Genomic DNA, 18,251 nt, shown 5'->3' on the forward strand with positions numbered 1-18,251 from the left:
TACAGTCTAACATGCTTCCAATAGACAACGATCCGCCCCCTCTTTCTGTCCCGATCCAAGACTCAGTCGTATTTTTAGCAACAAACTCTGCAAGTTTGTCGCATAAAGCTTTCACAATAGTGCTAGCAGCTTTTCTCTCTCTCTCTCTCTCTCTTACGCTCTATCTTTTTTGCTGTGTTTTCGTTTCTGCTGCCAAGCAGGTGCTTACTTCGGCAGTTGAACTCGGCGACTGTTTCAGTTTGAATCAGAATCTCAGTCAGTAAACAACGTTTGAGTCCAAACAAAAACTTAGCAACAATGCCAATTGGTGAGTCTCGTCTGTGTATTGTTGGTGTTAGCGTTAAGTAGAAGTGTGCGTGTGTGCAAATTCTTTGAGTTTGTGCGAATAACGGAATGCAAGAATAATAGATTGCTTGACTTGACATCGTATATAGATAAATAGATATACATTTCTATATGGAATACAAAAAACATATGGTGTGATTTTGTTGTGGTTAGTGTGTTATGAGTCCATCGACGCCGGCTGCAATTTGCCGCATACTGTATTTTATTGGCCTTGAGCCAAGAAATCTGTGTTTGGTCAACAACACTGGCAAACATTTTTGCACAAATTTCTCTTTAGACCTATTTATTATTTATTAGCAGTTTTACAAACTCAGGTGGAGTTGGTACAGTTGTGTCAGGTTACGTGTGTCGTAAACAGATCACGGAGTTGAATTACACTTTATACAAACAGAATTTCGTACCTAGCACCGGCAAGGCAAGGCCTTTAGAATCGAAAGTAGCTATAAAATACCGTTACCTTTTCCCCATTCGGTCATCCAAATTCAATTATCATGTCAGTCAAAACCGTTATTATTCACAATGATACATAGCTATTAGCTACTTATAGATTCGTAGGTATGTGTGATGAGCTTAGTCATCGTAAGAAATAGCCAACACTTTCTTATCTCCCCTTTGAACTTTGACAATAATCAATATGAGGCAAATGGTCGTACTTGACTGTAGGTTGACCTCGAAGTGCATCAAAAAAAATAATAAAAAAATGATGTCATTCCCCACCACAAAAGCTGCTGTGAAATTCGAGCAAACGTTTTTCATTCGACAAACAGATACAAATCTACATATACATATAAATAAACAGCTTTCATTTTATAAGTATCTAACAGATATAATTCTCGTGAACACTCGCTAAATATTATCAACTATTTTGCAAGTCAAAAACTCGCACACAAACAGGTCTGTTGTATTGCGCAACTATGCGATATTTTCGAGCTCAGCTTAATTGAGAACGCGGTTCTCAATTCCAAACTTAACGTAGAACACAAACGATAGATAGATAGAATGCCATGGGAATGAGCTGCGGAATGAGCCGAAAATGACATCATGCGAATTGACATTAAATGCGTCATTGTACGAAAACAACAATAAGCTTGTTCAATCAAACATCTGCTTTTCCATGTTTTCCCCTCCCATTCATCTCACAAATAAACAACCAATTAAGAGACAGCTATATTTTCTAAGTAAATATATACGCTAGGTATTAGCATGAAGTTGTTGAATGATGAATAAATTCAAAGTTGATGATGAAATCTAGATGAAGATGTGTGTACATCTACAAGACAGTTTCTAGTTTGATGAATAAACGATGTTTTATTCTGTTAGGCATTTGCTTCGTTGATTTTTAAACATAACGAACAATATTCTTAGAATTGGGAATTCGTTCACTTTTCTTTCGTTCTTTTAGTTGTTCCTTGAACTTAACGTTGACTTTATCGACTTTCCTCTTCGCTTAGTGTGTTTTCAAACCTTTTCAAACCCGTCCATGCAATCGATTAGCTTAGTTTTATTTCATTGTAGTGGTTTATTTTTTCGATTCTTTCTTTATTTTCTTTTCTTTTCCAATAGTTTTTAGAGCTCTCTATTCCCCATTCTCCATATCGTTATTTCTTCGATCATTTAGCGATATTTTATTTCTCTTATTCTTATTCTTATTCTTATTCTTATTTCTCCTTATTTATAATTTCAGAAATCAATACACCCGACAAATTGGAATACCAATTCCAACCAGCTAGCGGAGGAGTCTTCACCTTTAAGGTGCGTGCACCCAAGGATGCCCATCTTGCACTCACTTCACAGCCCAGTCCTAGCGCACCAATCTTCGAGATTTTCCTCGGCGGATGGGAGAACAGCAAGTCGGTCATTCGCAAGGATGGTCAGAAGCCCGATGTTGTTGAGGTGCCAACCCCTGGCATTCTGAATGCAGGCGAATTCCGCGGCTTCTGGGTGCGTTGGTATGACAACGTCATCACCGTTGGACACGAAGGCGATGCTGCTGCCTTCCTGAGCTACGATGCTGGTTTCTTGTTCCCAGTCAACTATGTGGGCATCTGCACTGGCTGGGGTGCTTCTGGCACCTGGCTTATTGATGGCGGTACGTTTAATCACAATTTTACTTAACTTGAACGGTATTTTATTTATAACACGATCTTTCAGACTCTGCTCCATCTGCGCCAATCATGGGCTTTGCTCCACCCTCAGGAACCGGACCCGGTTGCTGGGTACCCGCTGCCAATGGCCAGGTGCCTCCAAATGCCCTGGAGGGTGGCTTCGATAGCAGCGAGCAGCTGTACATTGCACGTGCCCGTCACGAGGGCGATCTGATTCCCGGCAAGCTGCATCCCTCTCATGGCGTCACTTACGTTGCCTGGGGAGGCGGCGAACACGGCCACAGCGAGTACGAAGTCCTGTGCGCCGCTGGCGGTCATTGGGTGCCCGTCCAGGGAGGCAACATTCCACCACAGGCCGTGCCTGCTGGCGAGACAAGTGAGGGCGAGCCTCTCTTCGTTGGTCGTGCCACCCACGACGGCACCGTGACTGTGGGCAAGGTGCAACCCTCGCACGGATGCTGCTACATCCCCTATGGAGGCGAGGAACTGGCCTTCAAGGAGTTCGAGATCTATGTCTCGAACTAAGTTTAATAACGAGCGCATCGCTCTAAGTCACAGCCTCAATCCCAAGCCGCCCCCAAATCTATGAGTATTTAACTTAGTTAAACTCTGCATCTTAGATGCATTATCAAGAGACTCACGCACTGGATTCGGAATTTTAGAACACCCGCTATTCCCAAGCCTCACTGGCGTCCACAAATACACAACATGTATTTATTTTTGTTTTACTTGTATCCAATTAACGATTATCTATTGTCGATGAATCTCAATGGCCAATAGCAGCTCTAACTCTTTTTTTTATACATTTTGTAACTTGCAAAATTAAAACTAAAGTGTTTGTTAATAAAATTTAAATTTAAGCAAAACTGAAGTATGAATTTTTATTTCGGTAGCTGGTATATCTTGATAACGATTAAGCACTTGAGTTGATTGGCTTAACTTTATGATTCAGAAAATCTGTAGACCATAAACATTGAAATCAACAGATGTGTGATTCGATTATTCACTTTATCGGAAATGGCCCCTTGAATTTGTTATCAATTTCGTACTGAGATTAAAATTGTAATATGATTTTCATTTTTGAGGGTTTAAACAGTCAAACAGTCGAGCAGTTGCCCAGCAAATACTCTCTAAAAATGGATTTCCATCTATTCTAGAGTCTAAAATAATATTTCATATAAATCTGATTGTCAATTTAAATATATATTATAAATAAAATGCTTTAAATTTCGATCAGATATAACAATTTAAATGTCATTTTCCTATTTTTAGCAAACAGCAAATTACAAGTGGTGACCATGAAGGCAGGATTAAAATTTAAATAAGATTTTCGTTTCCTTGGGGGGTTTAAACAGCCATATTTTTTAAGTGGTTACCAAGAGACAAAGATTTACAGTCGTTCTTGAGACTACACAAATATTTTTTTTTAATTTGATTGACACTCTGAATTGGTATAATAAATAAAATGTCAATTGCCATACGCAAGCACATTCCTTTAATGGGATCAGGCGATAAGCAGATTGGTATAACTTTATACAATCTTTATACTATTCGATAACTGCAACATGCAAATTGTAGATGCATTTATTAATTTGAAATATGTACATACATACATATATTAAAATAGGAGTGCAACCCATTTAAAAGATTTCGAAAACAACAATGTTCATGGAGACTACTAACTTCGTAAACATGATGTAAATCTTCCTCCTTATACAAGTATTATATAATATTATTATAATATCACCTAGATAATATGAGGATTAATATTAATTATAAATTATTTTACCACAATAAAACTAAACCGTCCAAATAATATTAAAAAGTTAAAGATAATTAATACACTGTTGTATTTGTGTTTCTCAGAAGCTGCTTTAAAAGAATTCTATTATCTTGAACACTGTCAAAAGCTCTTTGCTATGTTCCAAAATACTCCAAAACAAGCTGTTTGCTTTGGGAAGCATTTTTCCGAGGACCCAACAAAATCAATTTGAAAATGGATAGAGCAGAGTATAAAAAGACGGTTTTGTTGAATGAGTCGTACTTATGTCGAAGATAGTAAAATTATAATTGTTTTCATATAAATTACCTCTTGAAGACCTAGTATAAACATGTCACTTCAGTGCAGAGATAAGGAAAATTAAGTATAAAAGGGACAGCAGCAACTGTTTCAGACAACAAATCGAATTGTTAACTCGTTAAAATGAGCAAACTTTTAGTACTGTTGGCCATTCTCAGTCTTGGCCAAATAATTACCGCCGAACGTAAGTGTAGCGAATAGAATAGTTAATGGGAAATAATTTCAATTATCATCACCGTGTTACCAGGCATTGTCAATTGTTACTGGGGAACTTGGGCAAACTACCGAAGTGGCAATGGAAAATTTGATGTGTCCAACATCGATGCCAATCTCTGCACCCATCTGAGCTACTCGTTCTTTGGCATCGATGATAGTGGAAACATTAAATCCCTGGACACCTGGCTGGACTATGACTTGGGCTTCATCAGCCAAGCCATTGGCCTGAAGCGTCAGAATTCCAACCTGAAGGTGCTCGCTGTGGTTGGTGGCTGGAACGAGGGTTCCACCAAATACTCATCCATGGCCGGTGACTGGAGCAAGCGTCAGAACTTCATCAATTCTGCCCTGACCCTGCTGCGCAACAATGGCTTCGATGGTTTGGATCTGGATTGGGAATACCCCAACCAACGCGGTGGCAACTGGAATGATCGCTCCAACTTTGTCACTTTGCTGCGCGAGTTGAAGGAGGCGTAAGTTTTTTTTTGTTACCCTATTTAAGGATATATGGATATGTTATACTTGTGTTTTCTATAGCTTTGCTCCCTACGGCTACGAACTAGGAATTGCTGTTGGAGCTGGAGAGTCGCTTGCGAGCACCTCCTATGAGATTGCCAACATTGCCCAGCAGGTGGACTTCATCAACGTTATGACCTACGACTTTGCCATGGCTTCTGATGGCAAGACTGGCTTCAATGCCCCACAATGGGCCATCGAGAACGCCATCAACTATTGGCTCAGCCAGGGTAAGTGCGAATTTCGATCCATTGATCCCTTGGCTTATTTGTCTTCTACTCTTACAGGTGCTCCCGCTAACAAGCTTGTGCTTGGCGTTGGCAGTTATGGTCGCTCTTTCCAACTGTCCGATCCCTCTCAGAACTGGCCAGGAGCACCATGCCGCGGTACTGGTAATGCTGGCTCCTACACCGGCGAAGGAGGCTACTTGGGATACAACGAGATCTGCCAGAACAACTGGCACACAATCTTTGACAACGATAATGCTGCTCCCTATGCCTACTCTGGTGATCAATGGGTCAGCTTCGACAATGTGCTCAGTGTGCAGTGGAAGATGGACTTCGCTCTGAGGAAGAACCTTGCTGGTGCCATGGTTTGGTCCCTGGAGACCGATGATTATCGCGGTCTCTGCGGCCAGGCTTACCCACTCCTCAGGACCATCAACGAAAAGTTGCGTTGGTAATATTCTGTACAAAAAAGTAAATAAAGAATTATAATATTGCAGAAATTCTGTTTATATTTGTGAAATGTGACTGGCAATCTGTAATCTATTTGTTTATTGCAATAACTGAAGGGTCTATTTTTAATATCTCAAGTTTGATTATTTCTGAAGAGCTTCTCGAGAGGCAACTGAATGAGCTATTAAAAGGTCTGTTGCTATATTGACTTCGAAACTATTTGTCTAGCATAACTCAGACATTCCTTATATACCTCAATATAGTATAAATGGATGAGTAACATCAGAGATGAAGCTTATCAGTCAATAACCTTACTCTTGTCAATAACGTTATTTACTTCAATAAAATAGAAGAAAAAGATTAATCAGAGAAGCAGTATCATTTTCTACCAGCTGTTTATACCCGCTACCCATAGGGTAGAAGGGTATTATAACTTTGTGCCGGCAGGAAATGTATGTAACAGGTTGAAGGAGGCATCTCCGACCCTATAAAGTATATATATTCTTGATCAGCGTCAACAGCCGAGACGATATAGCCATGTCCGTCTGTCCGTCTGTGTGTCTGTGTGTCTGTGTGTCTGTGTGTCTGTGTGTCTGTCCGTCCGTCCGTATGAAACACTGGATCTCAGAGACTATAAGAGATAGAGCTATAATTTTTTTCGACAGCATTTGTTACGCAGATCAAGTTTGTTGCTAATTTTTTCCACGCCCACTTCCGCCCCCGCAAAACAAAAAAATCGAATAACAAACGTAATTTTAAAGCTAGAGCTGTATGTACAATAATAACTATAGTAGTTATGATTCCTCAAAATTTGGTTGCGATCAGATAAAAATTGTCGAAGTTATTAAAGAAATACTTTTGTATGGGCAAAAACGCCTACTTACTAGGGGTCTTAGTTACTTTGTCTGACAATCTGGTATATTGTGCCGTCTATGGTATATTTTGAATGCGGTACTATATCGATATACCACATATACCATTTGGTATATTTTTTTTAGTATTTTGTAGTATATTTGGTATATTTTGAGAAATATACCGCAAAATATATTGCTTTTATTCAAAATGGGTAGCGGGTATCTCACAGTCGAGTACACTCGACTGTAGCTTTCTTACTTGTTTTCTTTTGTGTACACTCGGTTGGAGCATGCCGATTTATCATTATCAATATACTACTTCTATACTACAACAAATTATATTATATTATCTACTCATCAACTGAATCATATACAATTTGTACTTATTGGTATTCAAGATGTTGAAATCATCTGCTTGCTTTCATAATTTATATCCGACTAGTTACTCCATCATAATTGTAAATTACAAGTTAACTCAATTTTATATAATATGAATATTCTTAATTTGTACTAACTTGTAATAACATTTACGTATAACTAGGTTTTGTAATATTACAATTATGTTATCGACGCAAGAGCGTATATGCATAAATCGAAAAAGTCGCGTTTACTTTAAATTTCCCAAATAAACCTAGACCATGCGAAATTTTGTAAAAATGCTCAGATTTTATTTAAATTACGTTATGGTTTGCATTATTATTTAATGAATTTATATTTATTTGTTTGAAATATGTTTATGTGGGTAGTTCTCTGGCGAAACACGTGAAAACAAGTAAAAAAGCTACTGACTAGTGTGCTCGACTGTAAAATACCCGCTACCCATTTAAAAAAAGCAAACTAGTATACTAAACGGTATTATTCTTAAAATATACCGGATATGGACTACAAAAATACTAAAATATACTGCATGTCATATTTGTTATATTAATTAATTCAAAATATACCCACTACACATTATAAAGAAAAACAAAACAGTGCGGTATTATTCTAAAAATATTTCAAATTTATATACTACAAAAATACGAAAATATACCGAAGGCTATATATGGTATATTTATTCAGATCTTCATTAAAAATATACAATAGATACAGAACCAGATTATCAGCAAATGCAACCGACCCGAATGCAGTAGGTGTTTTATGCCAAAGTATTTCTTAAGTAAATTTTACAATTTGTATCTGACCGCAACGAAATTTTCAGGAATCATAATTACTTTTCTTTCAATAGTTAAATAAATGTTATTGAGAAAATTTCATATATTAAATTTCACAACATCTAAGCATAATTGTAGAATTTTAAATAACTTTTGGAAATGGCGATGTTCCAATCTTTCTTCTTTTGTTTAAGTAATAGTGGTTAGTAGTCAGCTTATTTACTTACCTTGCTAATGTTAACGGATAACTTAAAAATGTATTACACTTAGTCATTAGGTGTATTATTTTATTCTTGGTTCTAGCTGAGCAAAGATTTTGAATTTATAAATACAATTTTGAAATTGGGGATCCTGGGGCAATTGAAACCTAATTAATTGTTCATTTTCTCTTCTTTATACATTGCTTTAGAACTTGAATAAAAACTAAAGTGTTTGTTAAAAAAACTGAGTAATTTATTTCCTTTCGGATCTGGAATTCCTGATAACGGGTAAACACTCGAGTTGATTGGCTTAACTTTATGACTCTGAGAATCTCTATACCGTAAAAATGGAAATCAAGATGTGTATAACGATTATTTGCTTTATCGGAAATAGCACCTTCAATGCGTTATCAATTTCGTGATGAAATTCAAATTGTAATATGATTTTCATTTATTTGAAGGCATAAACTGTTAAATTATCGGTAGCCAAAAAATACTATCTATGAAGGATTTAATACATTGCTCATTTAAAAATAAAATTTGTATAAATTTGATTGATAATTCTAATTTTTATTATAAAACTTACTTTCAATGTGTTATCAATTTCGTTCTGAGATAAAAATTTAAATATAATGTTCGCTTATGGAGTGTTTAAGAAGTCATATTACGAGTGGTTTCCAAGAATTTGGGATTTATAGTGGCTCTTAAGTCCAAAGAACTATTTTGTTTAACTTTGATTGACATTTTAAATGAGTATTATAAAAAGAAAATGGTGATGCCATAAACAAGCACATTCCATTAAAATTATGAATAAGCTGTTATTTGTAAAACTATAAAAAAATATACCAATAAGTACATATATTTATTAATTATACCCGCTACCCATAGGGAAGAAGGGTATTATAACTTTGTGCCAACAGGAAATGTATGTAACAGGTAGAAGGAGGCATATCCGACCCTATAAAGTATATATTCTTGATCAGCGTCAACAGCCGAGACGATCTAGCCATGTCCGTCTGTGTGTCTGTCCATCTGCCCGTATGAACACCTAGATCTCAGAGACTATAAGAGATAGAGCTATAATTTTTTTCGACAGCATTTGTTATGTTTGCACGCAGATCAAGTTTGTTTCAAATTTTTACCACGCCCACTTCCGCCCCCGCAAATCAAAAAAATCGAATAGCAAGCGTAATTTCAAAGTTGCGAATGCTACAGTCGAGTGTGCTCGACTGTGAGATACCCGCTACCCATTTTGAATAAAAGCAAAATAATGCGATATTATTTTCAAAATATACCGAAATACTACAAAATACTAAAAATATACCAAAGGGTATATTCGTTATATCGATATAGTACCGCATTCAAAATGTACCATAGACGGCACAATATACCAGATTGTTAGCACAAGCAACTAAGACCCCTAGTAAGTAGGCGTTTTTGCCCATACAAAAGTATTTCTTTAATAACTTCGACAATTTTTATCGCAACCAAATTTTCAGGAATCATAACTACTATAGTTATTATTGTACATACCAAAATTCGCAGCTCTAGCTTTAAAATTACGTTTGTTATTCGATTTTTTTGTTTTGCGGGGGCGGAAGTGGGCGTGGAAAAAATTAGCAACAAACTTGATCTGCGTAACAAATGCTGTCGAAAAACTTATAGCTCTATCTCTTATAGTCTCTGAGATCCAGTGTTTCATACGGACGGACGGACAGACGGACAGACAGACAGACGGACATGGCTAGATCGTCTCGGCTGTTGATGCTGATCAAAAATATATATACTTAATAGGGTCGGAGATGCCTCCTTCTACCTGTTACATACATTTCCTGCCGGCATAAAGTTATAATACCCTTCTACCCTATGGGTAGCGGGTATAAAAATATAAATCTAAATCTCTTATATATGTATATATACATATCATTTCGGCTGCTTACACTGATCTACATTATGGGCCTGTTACATATATTGGCTGGAGTATATATCATAATGACCTTCTACCCTATGCGTAAAAAAGGGTTACTTGATATGCACCAATGCTGCAAAATAAGTATCAAAAGCTGTTTACTATGTTCAAAAATACTTAAACTGCTATGAGAAGCATTCAATTGAGAACCCAACAGATAACCAATTTGAAAATGAATAGAGCAGAGTATAAGAAAACAGTACAGCTGAATGAGTCCTACTTATGCTTAAGATAGTAAAATTATAATTGTTTTCATATAAATTACCTCTTGAAGACCTAGTATAAACATGTCACTTCAGTGCAGAGATAAGGAAAATTAAGTATAAAAGGGACAGCAGCAACTGTTTCAGACAACAAATCGAATTGTTAACTCGTTAAAATGAGCAAACTTTTAGTACTGTTGGCCATTCTCAGTCTTGGCCAAATAATTACCGCCGAACGTAAGTGTAGCGAATAGAATAGTTAATGGGAAATAATTTCAATTATCATCACCGTGTTACCAGGCATTGTCAATTGTTACTGGGGAACTTGGGCAAACTACCGAAGTGGCAATGGAAAATTTGATGTGTCCAACATCGATGCCAATCTCTGCACCCATCTGAGCTACTCGTTCTTTGGCATCGATGATAGTGGAAACATTAAATCGCTGGACACCTGGCTGGACTATGACTTGGGCTTCATCAGCCAAGCCATTGGCCTGAAGCGTCAGAATTCCAACCTGAAGGTGCTCGCTGTGGTTGGTGGCTGGAACGAGGGTTCCACCAAATACTCATCCATGGCCGGTGACTGGAGCAAGCGTCAGAACTTCATCAATTCTGCCCTGACCCTGCTGCGCAACAATGGCTTCGATGGTTTGGATCTGGATTGGGAATACCCCAACCAACGCGGTGGCAACTGGAATGATCGCTCCAACTTTGTCACTTTGCTGCGCGAATTGAAGGAGGCGTAAGTTTTTTTTTGTTACCCTATTTAAGGATATGCCATGTTATACTTGTGTTTTCTTTTCATTACAGCTTTGCTCCCTACGGCTACGAACTGGGAATTGCTGTTGGAGCTGGAGAGTCGCTTGCTAGCACCTCCTATGAGATTGCCAACATTGCCCAGCAGGTGGACTTCATCAACGTTATGACCTACGACTTTGCCATGGCTTCTGATGGCAAGACTGGCTTCAATGCCCCACAATGGGCCATCGAGAACGCCATCAACTATTGGCTCAGCCAGGGTAAGTGCGAATTTCGATCCCTTGATCCCTTGGCTTATTTGTCTTCTATTCTTACAGGTGCTCCCGCTAACAAGCTTGTGCTTGGCGTTGGTAGTTATGGTCGCTCTTTCCAACTGTCCGATCCCTCTCAGAACTGGCCAGGAGCACCATGCCGCGGCGTTGGTAGTGCTGGAGCCTACACTGGCGATGGAGGCTACTTGGGATACAACGAGATCTGCCAGAACAACTGGCACACAATCTTTGACAACGATAATGCTGCTCCTTATGCCTACTCTGGTGATCAATGGGTCAGCTTCGACAATGTGCTCAGTGTGCAGTGGAAGATGGACTTCGCTCTGAGGAAGAACCTTGCTGGTGCCATGGTTTGGTCCCTGGAGACCGATGATTATCGCGGTCTCTGCGGCCAGGCTTACCCACTCCTCAGGACCATCAACGAAAAGTTGCGTTGGTAATATTCTGTAAAAATAAGTAAATAAAGAATTTTAGAATTGCAGAAATTCTGTTTATATTTATGAAATGTGACTGGCAATCTGTAATCTATTTGTTTATTGCAATAACTGAAGGGTCTATTTTCAATATGTTAAGATTGATTATTTCTAAAGAGCTTCTCGAATGGCAACTGAATGAGCTATTAAAAGGTCTGTTACTATATTGACTCCAAGACTATTTGTCTAGCATAACTCAGACATACCTCATATAGTATTACATACATGGATGAGTAACATCAGAGATCAAGCTTATCAATCAATAACCTTGCACTTTTTATTTACTCCAATGCAATATCTGTTCATGGTATAAAGAAAGATTAATCAGAGAAGCAATGTCATTGTGAAAGCTGTGTTTTGTTTATAGGAACAATTATATAATATAATATAGTACTACTGATGAGTACACTTGGCTGATTTTAATGTTAAATCGTATTGCGCTAAAATACCATCTGCTTGCTGGTAAAATTGAAAAAACATCTACGACTACGATTTGTGGAAGGTATTCTGAACAATTTACAGTTTAAAAGCCTTTCTTTGTAGCTATAGAAATTGAAAATACTTTTAATACCTAAACATATAGAACCTAATTATAACATAATGGTGTATTACATTAAATCATTAAATCAATTTTTGTTTTTCTTTTTACTTTAATTTTAAAGGTTTTAGGCATTCCTTTCCGGATTATCTGCCAGTATTGTATGTCTTTATGATCATGAAATGTAAGTAAGTAAGTTCTGGCTATTTTCTTCCTTTAATGTGTATATATTTATTAATGTACTAGCGCTACAATTAATAACAAATTTGTAAAACTTCAATAATATACAATTCAACAATTTGATGTGATCCTATCGAGGGTGCTCTATCTACTCCAGGGGCTTTGACTGGGTAGCCGCTGTCGATGGCAAATGTACGACTCGATAACAAACAGTGAGCACTTTTGATACGCACTTTGTACATTGCACGCGTCCGTCATGTGGTCGATTCTTATTCTTTTTTTATACATTTTGTAATTTGCAAAAAGGCAAACTTATAACTTGGGTCATAAAATTTAAATTTAAGCAAATCTGAATAATATATTTCCTTTGACGATAACAGAATACACTTGAGTTAGTTCGCGTGACTCAAAAACTTTGTTGATTGCAATACCCTGTTTACGCTGGCCGAATCATTGAAAACTTTTGGAAAGTAGTACATTTCACCAAATCGATCCTTAATTGTCATTTTTATTGCAATCTTCGGATTTCTACAGAATTACAAGTTTTGTATTTGTAATTATTTTATATTATAATTGTGGATATCATGCAATGCTGAAAAAATAATAATAATATAGCCAAAAACAAAAAAACGTAAATAAAAACAGAAGGTATGTACACATTTTAATAAACTTGGGTGGTCAACATAACCAATTTGTTCCAGAGAACAAGTTACTTTAAAACTGATTCCCTAATTCTGTTTTGACTGGGTTGCTTTGGAATATTTAACAATAAAAAAATTAGTCAAAAAAATAAAAGAAAATAGAAAGAGACAAGAAAATCCCTAAGACGATCAAATTTACCTTTTTAAAAGAATATGATCGTTACAGCACACAGTGCTTAATATATACAAAACAGAAATAAGTAGAGTAAATTATTAAATTAATAATTTAAACTTATATAAAATTATACTTTCATAATGCCCTAACTGCCGTATAATTTATTAAATCCCCAATTTCAATTAATTCTTCTACTTCCCACCTACCTGAAGTTGTTTACATTTGCATTCCAAAACAGCTATTTGAATAAGGTGTAAACACTTCCATCATTTAAGCAGATGCACTTAGTTCAATTAGGATATAAAACCAAATCTTCTAAATTTGATGCATGTTAAGTGTCTATATTGTTTTATTGAACTCAGTTAAATTACTAAAATGAACGTTTTTGCGGAGCTTTCAAATGTTCAATAGTATTTAATTCCAATTTAATAATTTTTAAGTTATTTAAACAGGTGTTTAAATGATGCGACTTTGGTGTAAACACTTGCATCATTCAAACAGATGAACTTGTTTACTTTTTCTCGCCATTCGAACAATGATTCGAGTTTGATGTAACACTTGCATCCCAGAATGGAGACTTTCAATCAGTTGTGTTGGGTGTACCCAGGGTATAAACAAGGAATGAATCAATCAAAAAATACATAGATAGATTATTCACATTATCAGAAATGTCCCCTTCAATGTCTTATCAATTTCGCGCTGAAATTAAAATTATAATATTATTCACAATTTTTGATGGGTTCAAACCAATTCTAGATAGATTTGCAATCGCTCTTGAATTTATAAAATATTTTGCATAAATTTGAATAAACAATTTTAATTTTTAGTTGCATGCAATGATGACTAACGTACGCATGCTCATTTCTTATGATCATATGATAAGTTGTTTGCAATAGTTACGTGAACATTCTGCTATCAGTATAATGTGGTTATGGGATTGAACTTACAATTTTATCTAAGAAAATTGACCTAAGTCAATGATGTTCTAATGGATTTGGATTACAATTTCACTGCTTGATTTGAATAATTTAACTATTATTTTCATAACACTCAATACACAAATAACTTAGTTTGCTATTTTTGAATATTATTGTTTCTGAAACCATTTAAATAATGATAATGTGACCTTACAGACTATATATGATGTACAAAAGACTGCAGCTGACGTAATTCTTCATTAATGTATTATTCTCCTAGCACGATTCGGGTTAATAACGAGTAAGTCGAGTGTTTAATAAAAGCAAAATATTGTGGTATTATTCTAAAAATATGCCGAAATAACATACTAAAGAATATCAAATAATATATTTGGTGTATCGATATAGTACCACATTCAAAATATACTATATATTACAAAATATACTACATTGTCAGCCAAAGCAACTAAGACTCCTAGAAAGTAGGAGTTTTTGCCCATACAAATATGTTTCTTTAATAACTTAGATCGAAACCAAATTTTCAGGAATCACAAATACTATAGATATTATTGTCGATTTTTGGCGATTTGCAGGGGCGGAAGTGGGCGTGGAAAAAAGTTGATACAAACTTGATCTTTGTGCAAACATATCAGATGCTGTCGAAAAAAAATTATAGCTCTATCTCTTAAAGTCTCTGAGATCTAGCTGTTCAGATGGACAGGCAGGGCCACATCTTCTCGGCTGTTGACGCTGATCAAGAATATATACACTTTATAAGGGTCGGAGATGCCTCCTTATTCCTGTTACATACATTTCCTATCGGCAATATCGTTTGTGTCGCTTAAAAGCTACTTGAAATCAATGCTGCAATCCGATATAGTGCCAAAAGCTGATTGCTGTTCCAAATACTCCAACTTAAACTGATTGCTAGGTGCCAAAATACTCCAAGTTAAGCTGTTTGCTATGAGCCAAAATACTCAAAGACAAGCTAATTGATAAGTTGATAATTGAAAAGAAAGTCAGTGCAGGGTATAAGATGACGTTATTGTTGAATGAGTCGTACTTATGTTAATCTATCTTAAGATAGCGAAATTCTAATTGTTTTCGTATAAATTACCTCTTGAAGAGGTAGTATAAACATGTCACTTCAGTGCAGAGATAAGGAAAATTAAGTATAAAAGGGACAGCAGCAATTGTTTCAGACAACAAATCGAATCAACTCGTTAAAATGGGCAAACTTTTAGTACTGTTGGCCATTCTCAGTCTTGGCCAAATAATTACCGCCGAACGTAAGTGTAGCGAATAGAATAGTTAATGGGAAATAATTTCAATTATCATCACCGTGTTACCAGGCATTGTCAATTGTTACTGGGGAACTTGGGCAAACTACCGCAGTGGCAATGGAAAATTTGACGTGTCCAACATCGATGCCAATCTCTGCACCCATCTGAGCTACTCGTTCTTTGGCATCGATGATAGTGGAAACATTAAATCGCTGGACACCTGGCTGGACTATGACTTGGGCTTCATCAGCCAAGCCATTGGCCTGAAGCGTCAGAATTCCAACCTGAAGGTGCTCGCTGTGGTTGGTGGCTGGAACGAGGGTTCCACCAAATACTCATCCATGGCCGGTGACTGGAGCAAGCGTCAGAACTTCATCAACTCTGCCCTGACCCTGCTGCGCAACAATGGCTTCGATGGTTTGGATCTGGATTGGGAATACCCCAACCAACGCGGTGGCAACTGGAATGATCGCTCCAACTTTGTCACTTTGCTGCGCGAGTTGAAGGAGGCGTAAGTTCTCTTTGTTACCCTATTTAAGAATATGCTATGTTTTACTTGTGATTTCTATAGCTTTGCTCCCTACGGCTACGAACTGGGAATTGCTGTTGGAGCTGGAGAGTCGCTTGCCAGCACCTCCTATGAGATTGCCAACATTGCCCAGCAGGTGGACTTCATCAACGTTATGACCTACGACTTTGCCATGGCTTCTGATGGCAAGACTGGCTTCAATGCCCCACAATGGGCCATCGAGAACGCCATCAACTATTGGCTCAGCCAGGGTAAGTGCGAATTTCGATCCCTTGATCCCTTGGCTTATTTGTCTTCTATTCTTACAGGTGCTCCCGCTAACAAGCTTGTGCTTGGCGTTGGTAGTTATGGTCGCTCTTTCCAACTGTCCGATCCCTCTCAGAACTGGCCAGGAGCACCATGCCGCGGCGTTGGTAGTGCTGGAGCCTACACTGGCGATGGAGGCTACTTGGGATACAACGAGATCTGCCAGAACAACTGGCACACAATCTTTGACAACGATAATGCTGCTCCTTATGCCTACTCTGGCGATCAATGGGTCAGCTTCGACAATGTGCTCAGTGTGCAGTGGAAGATGGACTTCGCTCTGAGGAAGAACCTTGCTGGTGCCATGGTTTGGTCCCTGGAGACCGATGATTATCGCGGTCTCTGCGGCCAGGCTTACCCACTCCTCAGGACCATCAACGAAAAGTTGCGTTGGTAATATTCTGTAAAAATAAGTAAATAAAGAATTATAAAATTGCAGAAATTCTGTTTATTTTTATGAGATGTGACTAGCAATCTGTAATCTATTGCAATAACTGAAGCGTCTATTTTCAATATCTTAAGATTGATTATTTCTGAAGAGCTTCTCGAGAGGCAACTGAATGAGCTATTAAAAGGTCTGTTGCTATATTGACTTCGAAAACTATTTGTCTAGCATGATTCAGACATACCTCATATAGTATTACATACATGGATGAGTAACATCAGAGATCAAGCTTATCAATCAATAACCTTGCACTTTTTATTTACTCCAATGCAATATCTGTTCATGGTATAAAGAAAGATTAATCAGAGAAGCAATGTCATTGTGAAAGCTGTGTTTTGTTTATAAGAACAATTTCTTGAAGAACGTGATATAGTATTACTGATGAGTACACTTGGCTGATTTTAATGTTAAATCGTATTGTGCTGAAATAACTTCTGATTGCTTGTAAAATAAAACAAGTAAGAAAGCTACAGTCGAGTGTACTTGACTGTGAGATACCCGCTACCCATTTTGAATAAAAGAAATATATTTTGCGGTATTATTTTCAAAATATACCTAATATACTGCAAATATACTAAAAAATTACTAATAATATACCCGCTACCCATTTTGAACAAAAGAAATATATTTTGCGGTATTATTTTCAAAATATACCGAATATACTGCAAATATACTAAAAAATTACTAATAATATACCCGCTACCCATTTTGAACAAAAGAAATATATTTTGCGGTATTATTTTCAAAATATACCGAATATACTGCAAATATACTAGAAAATACTAAGAATATACCGAATGGTATGTTTGGTATATCGATATAGTACACCATTCAAAATATACCATAAACGGCACAATGTAAGTAGGCGTTTTTGCCCTTACAAAAGTATTTCTTTAATAACTTCCACAATTTTTATCTGATCGCAACCAAATTTTCAGGAATCATAACTACTATAGTAATTATTGTATATACCAAAATTCGCAAAATTAAAATTACGCTTCTTATTCGATTTTTTTGATTTGCGGGGGCGGAAGTGGGCGAGGCAAAATTTGAAACAAACTTGATCTGCGTGCAAACATAACAAATCCTGTCGAAAAAAATTATAGCTCTATCTCTTATAGTCTCTGAGATCTAGGTGTTCATACGGACGGACGGACAGACACACAGACGGACAGACGGACATGGCTAGATCGTCTCGGCTGTTGACGCTGATCAAGAATATATATACTTTATAGGGTCGGAGATGCCTCCTTCTACCTGTTACATACATTTCCTATCGGCACAAAGTTATAATACCATTCTACCCTATGGGTAGCGGGTATAAAAACGGAAATAAAAAAAGAAGGCACATATTTTAAAAAACTTGTGTGGTCAAGATGACCAATTTGTTCTGGAGAACAAGTTGCATTGAAAC

General features: G+C 36.9%; 4 protein-coding genes across 4 annotated transcripts; all 4 read left to right on the forward strand.

Annotated features, from left to right (window-relative positions):
* The first annotated feature begins 198 nt into the window (after positions 1-198).
* LOC133842318 (uncharacterized) lies at positions 199-3,316 on the forward strand. The gene is made up of 3 exons (XM_062275369.1): positions 199-307; positions 2,030-2,434; positions 2,497-3,316. The coding sequence occupies exons 1-3, from the start codon at positions 298-300 to the stop codon at positions 2,973-2,975; spliced, it is 894 nt and encodes a 297-aa protein (XP_062131353.1). The 5' UTR covers positions 199-297; the 3' UTR covers positions 2,976-3,316.
* Positions 3,317-4,549: 1,233 nt separating this feature from the next.
* Positions 4,550-5,965, forward strand: LOC133843639 (acidic mammalian chitinase-like). The gene is made up of 4 exons (XM_062277276.1): positions 4,550-4,714; positions 4,778-5,219; positions 5,284-5,492; positions 5,550-5,965. The coding sequence occupies exons 1-4, from the start codon at positions 4,654-4,656 to the stop codon at positions 5,942-5,944; spliced, it is 1,107 nt and encodes a 368-aa protein (XP_062133260.1). The 5' UTR covers positions 4,550-4,653; the 3' UTR covers positions 5,945-5,965.
* A 4,442-nt stretch (positions 5,966-10,407) lies between these two features.
* Positions 10,408-11,823, forward strand: LOC133843640 (acidic mammalian chitinase-like). Its single transcript, XM_062277277.1, has 4 exons — positions 10,408-10,556; positions 10,620-11,061; positions 11,130-11,338; positions 11,396-11,823. Exons 1-4 carry the CDS (start codon positions 10,496-10,498, stop codon positions 11,788-11,790), a joined length of 1,107 nt encoding a protein of 368 aa, XP_062133261.1. The 5' UTR covers positions 10,408-10,495; the 3' UTR covers positions 11,791-11,823.
* A 3,603-nt stretch (positions 11,824-15,426) lies between these two features.
* On the forward strand, positions 15,427-16,834 carry LOC133844802 (acidic mammalian chitinase-like). Its single transcript, XM_062279064.1, has 4 exons — positions 15,427-15,563; positions 15,627-16,068; positions 16,129-16,337; positions 16,395-16,834. The coding sequence occupies exons 1-4, from the start codon at positions 15,503-15,505 to the stop codon at positions 16,787-16,789; spliced, it is 1,107 nt and encodes a 368-aa protein (XP_062135048.1). The 5' UTR covers positions 15,427-15,502; the 3' UTR covers positions 16,790-16,834.
* The last annotated feature ends 1,417 nt before the right edge of the window (positions 16,835-18,251 follow it).

Source organism: Drosophila sulfurigaster, chromosome 3, assembly GCF_023558435.1.
Source record: "Drosophila sulfurigaster albostrigata strain 15112-1811.04 chromosome 3, ASM2355843v2, whole genome shotgun sequence".
In the NCBI taxonomy this organism is placed as follows: Eukaryota; Metazoa; Arthropoda; class Insecta; order Diptera; family Drosophilidae; genus Drosophila; species Drosophila sulfurigaster.

Bases quoted from the DNA above. Each gene is read 5' to 3' on its own strand.
- LOC133842318 (XM_062275369.1), top strand. The intron at 2,435-2,496 runs GTACGTTTAATC...ACGATCTTTCAG, and splicing joins CACCTGGCTTATTGATGGCG to ACTCTGCTCCATCTGCGCCA.
- LOC133843639 (XM_062277276.1), top strand. From the start codon at position 4,654: ATGAGCAAACTTTTAGTACTGTTGGCCATTCTCAGTCTTGGCCAAATA. The intron at 4,715-4,777 runs GTAAGTGTAGCG...CCGTGTTACCAG, and splicing joins CCAAATAATTACCGCCGAAC to GCATTGTCAATTGTTACTGG. The intron at 5,220-5,283 runs GTAAGTTTTTTT...TGTTTTCTATAG, and splicing joins CTGCGCGAGTTGAAGGAGGC to CTTTGCTCCCTACGGCTACG.
- LOC133843640 (XM_062277277.1), top strand. From the start codon at position 10,496: ATGAGCAAACTTTTAGTACTGTTGGCCATTCTCAGTCTTGGCCAAATA. The intron at 10,557-10,619 runs GTAAGTGTAGCG...CCGTGTTACCAG, and splicing joins CCAAATAATTACCGCCGAAC to GCATTGTCAATTGTTACTGG. The intron at 11,339-11,395 runs GTAAGTGCGAAT...CTATTCTTACAG, and splicing joins CAACTATTGGCTCAGCCAGG to GTGCTCCCGCTAACAAGCTT.
- LOC133844802 (XM_062279064.1), top strand. From the start codon at position 15,503: ATGGGCAAACTTTTAGTACTGTTGGCCATTCTCAGTCTTGGCCAAATA. The intron at 15,564-15,626 runs GTAAGTGTAGCG...CCGTGTTACCAG, and splicing joins CCAAATAATTACCGCCGAAC to GCATTGTCAATTGTTACTGG. The intron at 16,338-16,394 runs GTAAGTGCGAAT...CTATTCTTACAG, and splicing joins CAACTATTGGCTCAGCCAGG to GTGCTCCCGCTAACAAGCTT.